The sequence below is a fragment of the Myotis daubentonii genome, chromosome 18 (genome assembly GCF_963259705.1).
Source record: "Myotis daubentonii chromosome 18, mMyoDau2.1, whole genome shotgun sequence".
Classification (NCBI taxonomy): domain Eukaryota; kingdom Metazoa; phylum Chordata; class Mammalia; order Chiroptera; family Vespertilionidae; genus Myotis; species Myotis daubentonii.
The window spans coordinates 36,707,891-36,722,930 of NC_081857.1; the positions used below are offsets into that span (position 1 = coordinate 36,707,891).

The window sequence follows — 15,040 nt, forward strand, 5'->3', positions numbered from 1 at the left end:
TTAAGACATTATTAACAGGCTTTAGTTTTACAATACCAGGTAAGGATAATGTTCCCCAGCCAGACTTAATGTCCATTCCCACAATATATTCAGATAAAGGAGACATAACTTCTTTAAATAAAGTCTATTTACATTCCAACTTTTGCCCAGCTGGCATGGCTCAGTGGTTGAGAGTTGACCTATGAACCAGGAAGTCACGGTTTGATTCCCAATTAGTGCACATGCCCAGGTAGCAGGCTCGATCCCCAGTGTGGGGCATACGAGAGGCAGCCAATCAATGATTCTTTCTCATTGATGTTTCTGTCTCTCTCCCTTCCTGATATCAATAATATATTATGAAAATTGGAATGTTTAATTTATATGTATATTAATACATGTATATGTATACATGTAAATTAAACATTATGAAAGTTGGATTATGTATACATATAAATTAAACATTCCAACTTTCATAATGTTCTCTCAATTACATCATGGTTTCACCAATGGGTTTGGTACCACGGTATAAGAGGTTCCCATATTAAGGAATCCTGAAAATGTCTCCAATTCCTGACCATTGTACCCACTCTTGTGCAAGAAGCTTTGGATCCCCACCACCACCATCACCACCCTCATGAGCTGAACCAAGGGAACCTGGCCCTTTAGTCAATTTTTATCTAATTTAATCTGCCTTACCAATGCCTCAAGAAATTGCTGGTCAGGTTTCTCATGGTAACCTCTGCCTTTGGGTTTTTAAATTTCTCCAAACTGAAGTAAATAGAGCAGACTTATCCGGGGCTCTGTAATGTTGGAGAGCCGCTTGGCCTGCTCAAACTTAGGTAGTCTTATATGAAAACCTTTGTTTTTACCCTCTCAATGTCTGCTTTATTCACCCCATTTTTCTTTTTTTAGAAACCGTTTATTTGCTATCAATTTTATTTCCATTCTGTTACGAGGCCACGGGAGAACAGCTTAAGACACTCAGTGGCTATTCCTACCCAATTGGTGGCCTGAGCATGGGGGCTGCCGACAAGTCCTCAGTGGCAGGCTGAACGCTTCTTCAGCAGGAAGCTGCGCACCTTCACCTGTCTGTGACCTCCATCTGCAACCTCAGGCTGAGCAGCAGTGAACTCGGGAGCTGGAGCCATCCATTCACCCTGAAATTCCTCCTTGGTCACAGCCTTTCAATCTCTTCACGATCTCTGTAAAGGTCAAGATCAGGCATGACCTCCCCTGGGTGTTCGCAGACGGTGTCATGCATGTGCAGTACTTCCTAGGGCAGCACACACCACATCAGACCCATTGAGGGAGCCCCCGTGTGTTGCAATGTCCTTCAGTGCAGAGAAGAGTCTGTTACACAGACCAATGGTGGGCAAGTTAACATAAGACGCCTCTGAGAAAGGCTGGTGTCAGCCCTGGGATCAGTAACAACCAGAAGTCTCAGCTTCCAAAGGCTCCCTGGATCTGGTTGGTGAAGGTTCCAGGAGTGAAGTGGCCGGCAAGAGGAGCGGCTCCAGTGGCAGCAGCAAACTTCAGCGCAGTTCACGGACCAGTATTCCTGGACCATATGACACTGACATCAGCGAAGTTTTCAATGGCAACAGTGGCACCAGCAGTTGACAGCAGAAGCTTCTCCCAGGTTCCCTTCAGATTTATGATGCAGATGCCATCACTCTTCCTTTGTGGATGTACTGTTCCATCTAGTACTCAAGGTTGGTGCCACCAAAGTGGGTTCCTGCTGCAAGCAATTTGAGGACAGCCTCTTCTTTCATTTGCAGGACATCAAGGGGTCTGAGCATTGTGAAATTTCCCTTTAAGTTACCTGGGAACCAAGACCAAAGCCAAATGGGCCCTTCCCTGGGTAGCACAAAAAGACTGCTGCATTTTTTAAAACTATTTTTATTGATTTTTAGACAGAGAGGAAGGGAGAAAGAGAAACATCGATGTGAGGGTGCACATCAATCAGTTGCCTCCTACATGCCCCTCCAGGGGATCAAACCTACAAGCAACCCGGGCATGTGCCCTGACTAGGAATTGAACCGGCCACCTTTTGGTGCACAGGATGACGCCCAACCAAGCAAGCCACACCGGCTAGTGCCCACCATGGCTTTTAAGGAGGAGAGAGAGGGAAAGCGAGAAACATCAATGATGAGAGAGAATCATCAATCAGCTGCTACTACTAGAGATAGAGCCTCAAACCCAGACATATGCCCTGACTGCAAATCGAACCCTGACCTCCTGGTTCATGGGTGGACGCTCCATCACTGATCCACACTGGATGGGCTCACCTTCTTTCTTAATAACCATTTAAACTTTTCTGCCTTGCTAAGACCAGTCTACTGACTCTGTCCATTGCTTTTCTTCATTCTCTTATTAATTAACCTAATATTTTTATTAGCATCTATGAAACCCAGAAGCAAAGCTGAGAGAGCAAATTCACAAGGCTTCCCCAACTATCCCTTGGTTTTACAGCAGTTGGGACTCTTTTACATGGGGTGTCCATGTAAAAGAGTCCCCCTTAACCATAGCATTTACCATGAACTCAGTAACAGGCACATTCAGCAAGTGCCTATGGGATTATCATAAAGATAATCCCACAAGGTTTATACAGAAAACATCTACTTCATCTGGGGTGCTCCACTTGACATTTATGGGGGAAATGGGCAGGCAGTCCCCTTTCTCAGGGTAAACAGATCTTACAGTGGCTTTTACGAAGTCCACCAGGCTGGCTGTTCCCTTGGGAATGACCCACTTTGTGTCTGGATCACATATAGCCATCTGTGATTGTTCCATAACGAGCTATAAATCCTGCATCAACCCAAACATGCTCTTTCCCCCATTGTGGCATTTAAAACCAGATACTGCTCCTAAATCAATCACTCTCACAGAACATCTTACTAAAGGATGTTCTTCAGAAAGCTATATGATCCACAATATGAAACAACTTCTTCACACTATACTCCCTGGTTTCAAATAGTATCTTGGTTTTGCCCTTACCTCACACCAAGTGCCTTCTTAGTGACCAGAAGTCTAGAGGTACTTTCTGTTGTCCTTACCTAATTTTTCCCTTGGGGTTAGTGGCCAAAGCTCAGACTCACTGAAATTTGAGTTTGGTCTAGGATCAAGGTCTGACTCAGCACACTCTTTTAGTTTCATTTTAGCTATTACAGATAATAGCCAAGGGATTGAACCAATGTCCTGGTAATTGGATCCATCTCTAATCTCCATTGGAGACTTTTATGTTTAGTACCTAAGAGCAGCAGAGCTACTGCTTCATACCATGGGCAACCAAATGGCCAACGAGGAATCAAAGGTTCCACATTACCCACTCCTTTATCCTTTTATCTTTTTCCCCAAACTACATTTCCATGAGCCAGGGTCATTCTAGCAAATCTCACTTATGTGACACCAAATGTCCAGGAAAAATTCCATGTTAAAAGAAAAAAATATCATTTGTTAAAACCCAGTAAGGAAGACCTTATTCAAAGTGGTGCCCTGATATGTAATCTAATGAAAGCTGTGGACCAAATTTTAGGTGAGTGACCAAGGAGATATCTAGCAGCTGTCTGAATGTCTCCAAAGCCCATCTAACTAACCAAAACATCCAGTTTATTCCAGGTTTTTCAGCCTTCTGAGGGTCCCTAAGTCCCTAGACAGCCCCCAGTGGAGGGCAAGGAGCCCAAATTTTAAGTGACAATAGAGACGGGCAGGGAAAAAGGTCTGGCCTGGTGGACAGAGGAATGGAGGAGAAAGGGTTTGGAGGGAGACATATCAAAGGACTCAAGGGAACTAGAGGAAAGACTGAAGGTGGTATGAGGAGAAAGGAACAGCTTCTACAATGGGAAGGGAGAGGTCTTAAAGGAGCCAGCTTGAAACGGCAAGTTTCCCCAAGAGGCCAGTGAAGTTTCATATTATTCTCAGCAAAAGCATGCCAACAGTGATGGAGGTAGACAGAGTTGGTGGAACAGGGGTTCAACCAGAGAGAGAGCCAGGAAGAAGAGTCTCCCAGCCCAGTTGTTACTCTTCAAACAAAGAAGCCTAGAACTCTAACCCATCTTTTTTCAAACAGCTGCTTGCTTGGGACTCTAACCCAGCCTGTGTTTATCTAGGACTCCATCTCATCATCTGGAGCAGTGGTTGCCAACCTTTCGGACCTCACGGACCACCAGTGGTCCGCAGACCACTGGTTGGCGACCGCTGTTCTGGAGTACACACAGAATCTAAGAATCCAATCAGTCCTTACCAGCTTCCACGGACGTTTGTCCGGAGCAATGGTTCAGGATTCGGACTCACCAATGGATCCCCGATCCATCAGTCAGGAGGAAGATAAAGGCTTCAAAGGTATGCACTTTTAGGGTCCTGGGTGAGAGGTCTGGGGGTCCAATGATGAATCTGATCCTATGGGTGTTGTGGCACACAACTGTTAAAGGAAAATAATATTCAATGATACTTGTTAACGCATGGTAAGAAAGACCTTGGGGAATGGAGAGCTAGGCATAGGGACCACTGCAATGAAATTTTTTAATGTAGGTAGGAGACTGGGCTCAATGCCGAATGCTGCCTGTGTATATGGGAATTTAAAGCTAAGGAGCAGAGTTGGGTCAGTGGATAAAAAATACTAAGAGAAAACATCAGGGGTAAGAAGGCTTTAACTAAACAGACCTAACAGGATTCTTGCTAAAAAGTAAAATAAAAAGGTCAGAGTGATCAGACATCACCTGGGACATGGCACAGGGAAGGACCCCAATCCAATATCGAGGATAGGGGCTTCTTGCTAAACTGACGTGGCAGGGTTCTTGCTAAAATTGCATTTTACAAGGACGTGCATAGATGGCCAAGGAGAAGGTTCAGGAACCTGGCTAAACTTTGATCAAGCAAAAAATGTTTATCACCTGTTTCTTCCTTTACTCACACACATAATACTTCTGATGCCAGATGTGTGAGTTTTTTCTCTTCCCCACACCAATCATTTCTCCAACACCAGCCAGATGTCCTGCAATTCAATGCAATTCCAACACTAACTACAGTTAGTGCAGACCTCACTGAGTAAAGGCTCAGTCCCACAAGACGGCATCCCCAGTTCAGGCACTAATCACAGGTAGTAAGACCCCATGTTACCCAGAATTTCTGTCCAACTTGGCTACAAATCCGAGGTTCCCATGACCCCGTCATTAGACTCAATCACCTGCACAGCTCACAGAACTCAGAGGAACACTGACATTCACTGGTTTATTATATATATAATAAAAGATACGACAAAGGACACAATCGGCAGGTGAAGAGATACACAGGGTGAGACCTACAGGGGTCCAGTAAAGGAGCTCCTGTCCCTGTGGAGGTGGGGTGCACCATCCTCCTGGCACGTAGATCTGTTCACCAACCCGAGATTTGGGGATTTTTTTAAAAAAATATATTTCTTTATTGATTTCAGAGAGGAAGGGAGGAGAGATACAAACATCAATGAAGAGAGAAAATCATTGATTGGCTGCCTCCTGCATGCCCCCTACTGGTGATCGAGCCCACAACCCAAGCATGTGCCCTTGGCTGGAATAGAACCTGGGACCCTTCAGTCCGCAGGCTGACGCTCCATCCACTGAGCCAAGCAAGCTAGGGCAAGATTTGGGGATTTTTATGGCGACTTCATCACATAGGCACATTCAACTATTAACTCAATCTCCAACCCTTTTCCCCTTCCAGGATGAAGGGGAGAGGGGCTGAAAGTCCCAAGCTGCTTATGACAGATCGGTCTTTCTGGTGACCAGACCCCATCTTGAAGCTATCTATCCAGGAGCCAACCAAGAGGTGTCTCTTTAGATCAAAAGACACTCCTATCACCCAGGAAATTCCAAAGGATTTAAGAGCCTTGTGTCAGAAAACAAGTTCAAAGACCAAATATTAAAAAGAAAGAAGCTTCTAGTACTCTTGTCGCTTAGGAAATTACAAGGGTTTCAGGAGCTCTGTGCCAGGAACCAGGGGCAGACATATTTCAATATCCAGGATTAATAAATTTTGTCCACGATCTTTTTGATGATGGCCACAAATTTGAGCATTGGAGTTTGAAGCACTAATATATTTAAGCACTGCATGTGTTTGAAAATTACACAAAGAAACCCATGTGCATCGGGTGGATTTTATAGCTGAAGGCAACTTACGAAGACAGTTAACGTGCCTCAGTTTAAAACAGCACAAGCCCACCTTTTAAAATGTTAAGAGTTGTTCTGCTTTTGTAAGACTTCCCTCCAATTACATTTCTACAACAGAATTGCTCTCCAAGGCATTTCATTTCAACTGAAAAATGTCAATTTCATTCCGGAACATTTAAAAATTTTGAATGTCATTTGGCTTTAGGAAATTTATCTCAATTAAACAAAAATCATACCTAGACACAAAATACATGTTTCTTACATAAAACTATTTCTAATTATTGTTTACCTACCAATGGCTCATCTTAAAAAATGGGGCATATTTATTTCAATTACAGCTAAATGAAGTTGTGTTGTTTTGAAACCTGCACCAAATTTATTCTATCATAATCAGTTAGCTGTTCCCCGAATTTTTTAGAAAAAGGCACTTGCTGCATTACAAAGATGCTGTGCTAGGTTTAAAAAGACTATGCTGAACATTGATATAAGGTTTTAAATTTTATTTGCATCAAGAGAACCAAACTAGCTACCGGTGTCACATATTAAAGGAACAGAAAGCATTTTATTATACTGCACACCTACGCTATTACAGCATTTGGTTTTTTAAATAACTTCATTTTCTCAAGGAATTTATGAGGCAGCTGTCTTTCCCATCTATCCTAACCTATTTGCGAATGTGTCAACAACCTCCGGGGCAGAGAGAGAGACCTTCAATTTGCACACTACTTTCCACTGAAAATCCAAACAGACCCTCACATTTAATTGCACCTCAAGCTATTCTTTTCTGTGACTCTTTTTTGGAGACAGCTGTACCGGAAGTCCGCCAATTAATAAATGAATGACTCAGTTAGAGGCAGAGAAATAGCTGTACACTGGAGGCTAAGAAGGCCCATCGCTTCAGCATTTAGTAGCGGCTGTGGCTCCTAATGCCCCAGGCTGCCTCGGACCCATGAGCTCCCCAGTCAGTGCCACGACACAGGCCTGTCAAAAGCAGCGCTCGGCAGGGAGTCGCCACAAGAATTCAACCAATCACTGCGCTTGCTTCTCATACATAAACAAAGAGGGCTGCTTTTGGGATGCTCTGCCACGAGAAATGCACCTGAAAACAATTAAAACACAACATGATCCTGGAAAGAATACTCCTTTTCTAAATAATAAAGGTATCTGTCGGGGTAGGACTGGCTCTCCGACCACATTTAGTTTTAACCTTGTAACCTATCAAAACTGCAGCACAGAAGGAGCCAAAATGCGAACGAGGGACAAAAGGCAGCCGGTGTCTTCGGCGGTCGTGTTTCTAAAACCCACACGCCCGGGACCATTCGAGCCGAGCACACACTGGATGAGGCAGCCCAAAGTGGGCGAGGGCCGCCCGCCCCCCGCGTCCACAGTCAATGCGGGTGCCCAGGCCCATGGAGCCCTAACACCCCCGCCGCAGCTCCACAGCCTCCCGGGCCCCGGGAACCTTAACGCGGGTCTCCATGAGTCTCCAGAACCTCCGCTGCAGGTTTCTGAGCCCCGTCCCCAAAGTTCACAGCATCCTAAATGGCGTTTCCCTTCAGAACCTGGGCTCCCGACCGCGCCCTCCGACCAGGCCTGCTCCCCACCTTGGAAGGGGAGCGCCCCTCTCCTGAGACGCCCCCACCCCCGTTCGGCCACTCTACTCACAGGCTGGCGGCGTCGGGGGGCAGGGGGCTCGACAGCGCCCTCCAGCTCGGCGCGGGCAGTTTCCTGCGACTGCAGTCCAGCAGAGGGCTGCGGCAGGAGCAGGGCGCGGGGCAGAGGCCCGCCCGGGCGGCCGGCAGCAGGAGGAAGGCCTGGGCGAAGAGAAGGAGCCGGCAGAGGGGTCCGCACCGACACTGCAGCAGCGGCGCCTCCCGGACGCCTCGGGGCGCCGGCGCCATTTTCCTCCCCGACCTGGACTCGGCCGAGAAGAGCCGCCAGTTGCAAAGGACGGCTTCGCGGAGACGTTCGTCGGCTGCACGACCACCCCGAGCCCTGCGGTCGCCCGTATCCTCGAGACAGGCGAGGGGCGGACACAGCGAGGCAGCGGGGGCGGCGACCCAGGACACACCGCAGCAGCCCTACAGACAACGCTCCCCCCCCCGCCCCGCCCCGCGACGCAACGTCTTCACGCACGGGAGCCGACCAATCGGTGCCAGAGGAAGGGATCGCGTCGGAGGCGGGACTCCGTGGAGGGGGCGGGGCCGGAAGCAAGGAGGTCCTCAAGGAGGACTTTCGGTGTCTGGGACTGTGGGGCGCCCTTCCGTGGTTCCCGCACCGTTCCTCCGCAGGAGGGCGCAGTTGCCCCTTAAGAGGGAGCAAGGAGCGCCGGAGCGCTGGGAGCTGGAAGTCCCGACTTGGAGTTTATCTGCTACAGCAGCGGTTTTCAACCCGTGTGCCACAAGAATTTTTAAAACGTGGAATACCTATTTAGCCAGGGGCACTGACCTCTTTTCCCTTAGATTGCCAAATGACAGCAACCAACACAACAGCGCTCCAGCGTGAATGCCCAGGCTTGAACCTTAAATATATAGGTCATATAAGAGAGTCGCATCTTATTGGTCACCCCGCCTAAGCTTGCGTCTGATTGGTTAATTCTTTGGTACCAGAAATCCTTATAGACAAGTATAGGCACTTGATTTTCTTTGTAAGTCACTTTGGAGCAAAATGGGTAGGTAATTACTATTATAATTATTTGTTGTATACCAATCAAAATTATACCTACTTTTTGTCAGATTGTCATATATATATTTTGGTATGCCGCAGAATTTTAGCAATTAGTTGATGTGTGCCATGAGCTGTAAAAGGTTGAAAATTGCTATACTAGCCCTAGCCGATTTTGCTCAGTGGAGAGAGCCTCGGCCTGGGGACTAAAGGGTCCCGGGTTCATTTCTGGTCAAGGGCATATGCCTGAGTTTCGGGCTTATCACCAGTAGCGGGTGTGCAGGAGGTAGCCGATCAATTATTCTCTTATCATTGATGTTTCTATCTTTCTCCCTCTCCCTTCCTCTCTGAAATCAATAAAAATATTTTCTTAAAAAAGAAAGAAAATTGCTATACTATATCGTTATAGAAAATAGTCTTTTATCTTCTCTGGGTTCTAAGAAAGGGAAATGGCAGAGGGACTACCTTCCAAGTCACAGACACAAAAAGGATTCTGGGGCCTCCATCTGGCCCCTAAGCCTCCAGAGCCCAGCTGGGGCCTCCTCTGCACCCTCCTACTTGTCTTCAGCTGCTATAGTCCTGCAGGTGCTGACAACTCCGCTCTAACAGGAATCATGTCGTCACTATGGGCAGATGGAGCACGGACCATCCTGAAGGCAGAGGCCCTGTTCATTCATTCATCTGTATACCTCCAGTTTCTATTCTAGCTTCAAGTTCAATAAATGATGGGACAGCACCTGCAAGGCACATCTCTAAGGAAAATACTCTTCTTTCCTCTGTTTTGGAGAATGCTATCTTATATACACACTCACAGAAAGGCAAACAGAACATGTAGATAAAGAGAGTGTTGAACAGTCAACAAAGTGAAGGCTGGGTATGAGGACATGTTTTATTTATCCTGAAGCAGAGGCCATGGAAAGCCTACTAGGAACAGTGATGATCAACCCACCTTATGCTCACTCAGCTATGTATTATATCCAAGATTATGAATAAGACTTTAGCTTTTATACTTTTCAACGAGCCTTTGCATCTGTTACTTTGTTTATTCTCTCAATGACTGTGAAATTGGTAAGACAGTTATTGCTGAGGAGGAAACAAATTCACCCGAGACAGGCTGGCTGACATGACTATGGGTTTCCTGATTCTTCAAATTAAAAACCTGCAGGTTAAAGAGATTGGCAATGCCTAGGTCACGGGATTGTCCTAGAAAGTAACTGAAATCAATCTTTCCATGGTAGGTTTAGAGTCACAATTATACTTTTAAAACTCTTTTTCTGTTTTTTATCTGGAGAAAAAAATCCAAAAGAATCTTCAGGTAAATGATTGGAACCAGTAAAAAGGTTCAACAAGGTTATGACTACAAGATCAACATACATCAATGTTATTCTAATAAATCATCAACTATAATATATGTTTTTTCAAAGCTAGCATATGCAATAGCAATAAAATCTAAGATACCTAGATCAAACAAGAAGAGCAAGAGAAAAAGTATATGGAGAACACTACAAAATGTTATTTAAAAGTATTTTAGCCCAACCGGTGTGGCTCAGTGGTTGAGCATCCACCTATGAACCAAGAGGTCACGGTTCGATTCCCTTTCAGGCCACATGCTTCAATTGCAGGCTCAATCCTCAGTGTGGGGTGTGCAAGAGGCAGCCAATTAATGATTCTCTCATCATTGATGTTTCTCTCTCTCTCTCCCTCTCTCTTTCTCTCTGAAATCAATAAAAATCTATTTTAAAAAATAAAAACATATTTTTTAGAAAGTATTTTTAAAAAACCTAAGTAGATGGAGCGTTATACTATGATTTTAGACTGAAAGAATTATTATTATAAAGGTATCAATTCTTTCAGGTTGCTTTGTAGATTTATACAATTCCAATAAAAATTCCCAATGGACATGGCAGTGCAAGGACAAAATAGTAACCAAGATACTCTTGGGTAGTTGGGGGGGGGGCGGCGGGGAAGGCGAGGGGGGGGTGGATGGGGGGGCGGAAGGGGGGAATGTAGAAGAACTTGCTTCACCAAATATCAAGATAGGTTTTGAAAGCTATAGTAATTAAAAAGTATAGTGTCTCCAAAGCATAAGTTTAATAGACATTGGGTGCATATCAGAGACTTCATGGGACATTTGATTTATGGCGCAGGTGGAACTTCAGAGCAGGGGAGAAAGGACAGGCTTTTCAATAAATGGGGCTGAGATCATCAGATAATCATATGGAAAGAAATGAAACTGGATCCTTTCTCACATCACATTCAAAAATCAATTCAAGACCTAAACATGAGAGGCAAAACCATGCAGCTTTTAGAAGAGAATTAGTGAAGACTGTCTTTTTCACTTTGGAGTGGCAAAGGATATCTGAAAAGAGAAAAAAATCATTAACCATAAAAGAAAAGGATAAATTTGAACAGATTAAAATAAAAATTCACTCACAAAAGACACCACAAAAAGATATTTGCAACGTACATAACCAACAAATTACCCAGAATTTGAAGAAAAAGAAAAAAAAGGCCTACAAATCAATGAGATAAAGGCAAACAACCCACATTCACCTGGGAATGAGGCCAGCATTGGAGCTCATAATTCTAGGTGGTGAACAGGAGTGCTGACAGTGCAGCAGGGAGGAGCCAGGTGTCAGCAGAACAAGTTTGATATGAACCCCCTTTTGCCTAAATATAGGCCTGAACAGGTATGTACAATGTAACTGATTGCGGGAATAACTGGGCTGATTTCCCAACAAACCATGACCGCATGATACACCTCTCTCTCTCTCTCTCTCTCTCTCTCTCTCTCTCTCTCTCACACACACACACACACACACACACACACACACACACACACACACACACACACCTGGCTCCCTCCCCAGCCTCAGCATAATCTCATTTTGGGGTTGAAATGCTGACTCCATTGTGCACCCAACAAACCAGCCTGTCCCTGTGCGGCCTGAGCTTCTGAGCTAACTTGTTAGTCCCATTATCCTTTATCCTTCTAAGACTGGGAGAGAACGTGCTGTCACTCTGGATGAGGCATTGTGACGGTTTAATAAGCTCTTGGGAACCTCGGGGTTTGATTATTCTCAGCAATCAGCAGGCGCAGTCGTGCGTGCGTTTCTGGGCCCTCCAAGCTCACCCTGTTTGCCACCTTCCAGGCCTGGAATGTACCCACAAACTCTTTAGCTGAGTGAAAGCCCAGGGAACTGGCGCGCATGCCGGCACATGCACGTGTGTGTATGCGCATGCCCAAGAGAGAGCTGAAGGCCAGAGGCCTCAGGGTTGTCATTATCTCCAGGGCAGAACCTTCCAGTCCCTGAAAGGGACCCTGGTGCTCTGCCAAACTGCCAGACTCTCATTCTGAATAATGAAGCTCTCACTGATTATCCTGATGATGTCCCAGGAGACCCCACCCAGGGAGGCCCATCTGCTGTCCCTGCAGCTCCCCCACCTCACTTCCCCAGCATAATGCACATCCCCAAGGGACCCTGCTGAGATGACAGTAGCGGTTTATTAATTGGACTAATGAGAGGCCTCCTGGCAGGGAGGTAAGAGAAGCCGGAAGAGTGAGAAGGAAGCCGTTGAGACAGGAACATCCTGAAACACAGGAGCTCAAGACACCTTCAGACTGGAACCAGCAGCTCGTTTTCTGAGAGTCTGAGGCCAGGGCAGGCAGGGATTTGGAAGATGGTTTTATGAAACTTGTATTTTTTATAGGAAACATGCTAATATTTCATCAGCAAATTGTAACAGCCTATGTTCCAGGCATTTCACTGTTACATGTACCTATCTCCGTTAACCTTCACAAGGGTCATGAGATGGGAATCCTTACGCTCATATTGCCCATGAGAAAACTGAGGCCCAAAGGGATCCGTCCAAAGTCACACTTGTAATAAATGACAGAGCCCAAATTCTTAATCACAGCCACTGCGGGGAGTGGTAGGAAATGAGGCTCCAAGCAAACATAACTGAGGCATTAACTGAGCATCTTCTATTCCAGGCGGAGAGAGCTAAGCCCTTTAGAGGTAGCAGCACCTCCAACCCTATAATACAAGTAGGCTGGTTTGCCCTAGCTTACAGGTAAGGAAATATAGGTTCAGAGAGGTGAAATAATTTGCCTAAGGCCACCCAATTAGAAAGTGTCAGAGCAGGGATCTGCTGTCCACCTACCTGAGTCTTACCCTATTGTATTGCCGCCCCTAATCTCTCTCTGCCCTGAGGTCCTGCAGGCCTCTTGCATAAGAGCAGAGAGCTGCACGGGGCCTCTGGTCTTGCATAAGAGGAGAGAGCTCCAGTTAAACCTAAGGGATCAGGACTGGGTGAGACTTCGCCTGTGGACCCGCAGCCTCACTAAGTGCGGAGGACCCGAGGCGGGAAGCTGGTCATGCCCGCAAATGCAAGGCTTCCTTCAGGGCCACCTCTGTCTGGCTCACTCCCCTCTCGAGGCAGAGGCAGGAAGTTTTCCTCAATGCTTTAAGATTTAAATTATTTTCCTGTCAGTGAGGCCACTGACAGCTGCGTCCTTCCTGTTTGTCTTCCAGAAGCAGGTTCCAGCTGACCAGCCACCGGGAACCTGCTGCTTAAGCAGCTAGTAATGGACTGCAAAACAGCCGGCCGAGGGCCTGCCAGGCAGGGGTCAGCGCCCTCCTGGGACCGTGGGCCAGGGAGTAAGGACACCGGAGCACAGCTGACCTGCGCACACCCACTGGCCTCTGCTCTGGGCTTCTTTTGTCTTTTTGCAAAAAATAATAATAATAAATGCTTGTCTGCAAGTTCAAACTGTGCAGAAGAATAAACAGTAAAAAGTGGAACTTCTCCCAGGGATAGCCACCGTTAACTATCTGTTGTCTATCTTCTCATACCTTTTTTTCTACTAAATCTTGGTAGAAATATGAGTTTACACTTTTTAATTTTTTATTATCTAGTACAAATGGGATTGATATGTTGGTCTTTAATTTGATAACTAGCTCTCCAAAATTGTAGACCAATGAACACTCCCACCAACAGTGTATAAAAGGGCCCATTTCTCCCATCCCAGCCAACAGTGACTTGCTTTGTAGTAAAAAATAAAAATTAAAAATAAAAATGCTAGTCTGTAAGTTGTAAAAATGCCTCTCCCACTCTTTCCTTCTGTTCTTTCCCTTGCTTTCTATTTAAACTCGCAACGCCTGACCCACGCACATTACACAGAACTCCAGAGGTTTGCCCGTAAACAAGGGGAGGGAAATTTATGGCTCATCAACTGGGATGCACAGAGATGCAACGTTATCTATAAAAGGTGAGGAAGACACGTCATACACATTTACTAGAGTTCACATGGACAGCTCATTAGCCAGCAAAAAAAAAAAAATGTATGGTCGAGACTCCTTGCTAGGTTTGGGATCTCATTCAAACCTCAGATAGTCACAGTTAGAAAAAGCAAGCATTGTCTCCCCATTTTAGAGATTATAAAAGCAGACTAACAAATATGGGTGTTTGTCTAAGATCACAGTGCTAGTCAAAAGCGGAACTCTAAATCAACGTTCTGTCCCTTGTACTACATCTATAACTTTTATATGTGTTTAAATACAGGGTGTGTGTATAGACATAAACGCTAAGTGTAATTTGTGAACACTTGGATCACACCCCATTTTCTACCTATAGATAAATACTAGGCGTGATTACCTTGAGTACAATACAGTGTGTATAAAAGGTGGTAGATGGTGCAGGAGACTCTAAGAGGTCATTTAAAAACAAAACCTCAGTGAATGTCACCTTACAGGCCCTGACAGATCCCTTACAAAAGTGTGAGAGATCGATCAGAAAGGATTGGGAAATGAACTATAAATTAATCTCTTATAGTTATGATTCTGGGACAAACACTGTGTAAAATGAGTTAAGTGCAAGGGATTTTGGAGTCAGAAACACCTGGGTTCGAGTCCTATCTTAGGCACACACTAGATCCGTGACCTTGGACAATTAAATTAAGTTCTTTGGGCCTCAGTTTTCTTACCGGTGAAAAAGATAATATTCTCTACGGCATAAGATTGCTGAATGGATGAAAGGAGATAATGCATGTAAAACACCTTGCAATGTGCCTGGAATATATATGTCTCCATAGTGTTAGTTACTGTTAATTTTAAGTATATCGTGGGGGATAAAAAAATATTAATACTTTCCCTCCCACCTTCTAAATTCTGGCTGGACTGATCATCAAATTAACAGATTAACAGGAGAAAATCCAAGTTTTAACTCATGTGCATGGGGAATTCACATGGAAA

At 45.3% G+C, this 15,040-nt stretch overlaps 1 protein-coding gene and 1 pseudogene across 8 annotated transcripts in view; both read right to left on the reverse strand.

The window, feature by feature from the left end:
- LRIG2 (leucine rich repeats and immunoglobulin like domains 2) overlaps window positions 1-15,040 on the reverse strand; it is a 109,898-nt gene that overhangs the window by 37,720 nt on the left and 57,138 nt on the right. For 3 of the 8 annotated variants that reach the window (XM_059674833.1, XM_059674830.1, XM_059674826.1), the window contains exon 1: window positions 7,788-8,162. The exons of 3 other annotated variants lie outside the window; for them this stretch is intronic. In XM_059674833.1, the coding sequence (XP_059530816.1) occupies window positions 7,788-8,023 (236 nt within the window). In that variant the 5' untranslated portion in view covers window positions 8,024-8,162. Of the gene's footprint in view, window positions 1-4,222; window positions 4,400-7,787; window positions 8,233-15,040 lie in introns of those variants that run through there. 2 more of the 8 variants (XM_059674831.1, XM_059674832.1) reach the window with 2 other exon arrangements.
- Window positions 449-4,216, reverse strand: LOC132220990 (small ribosomal subunit protein uS2-like; annotated as a pseudogene).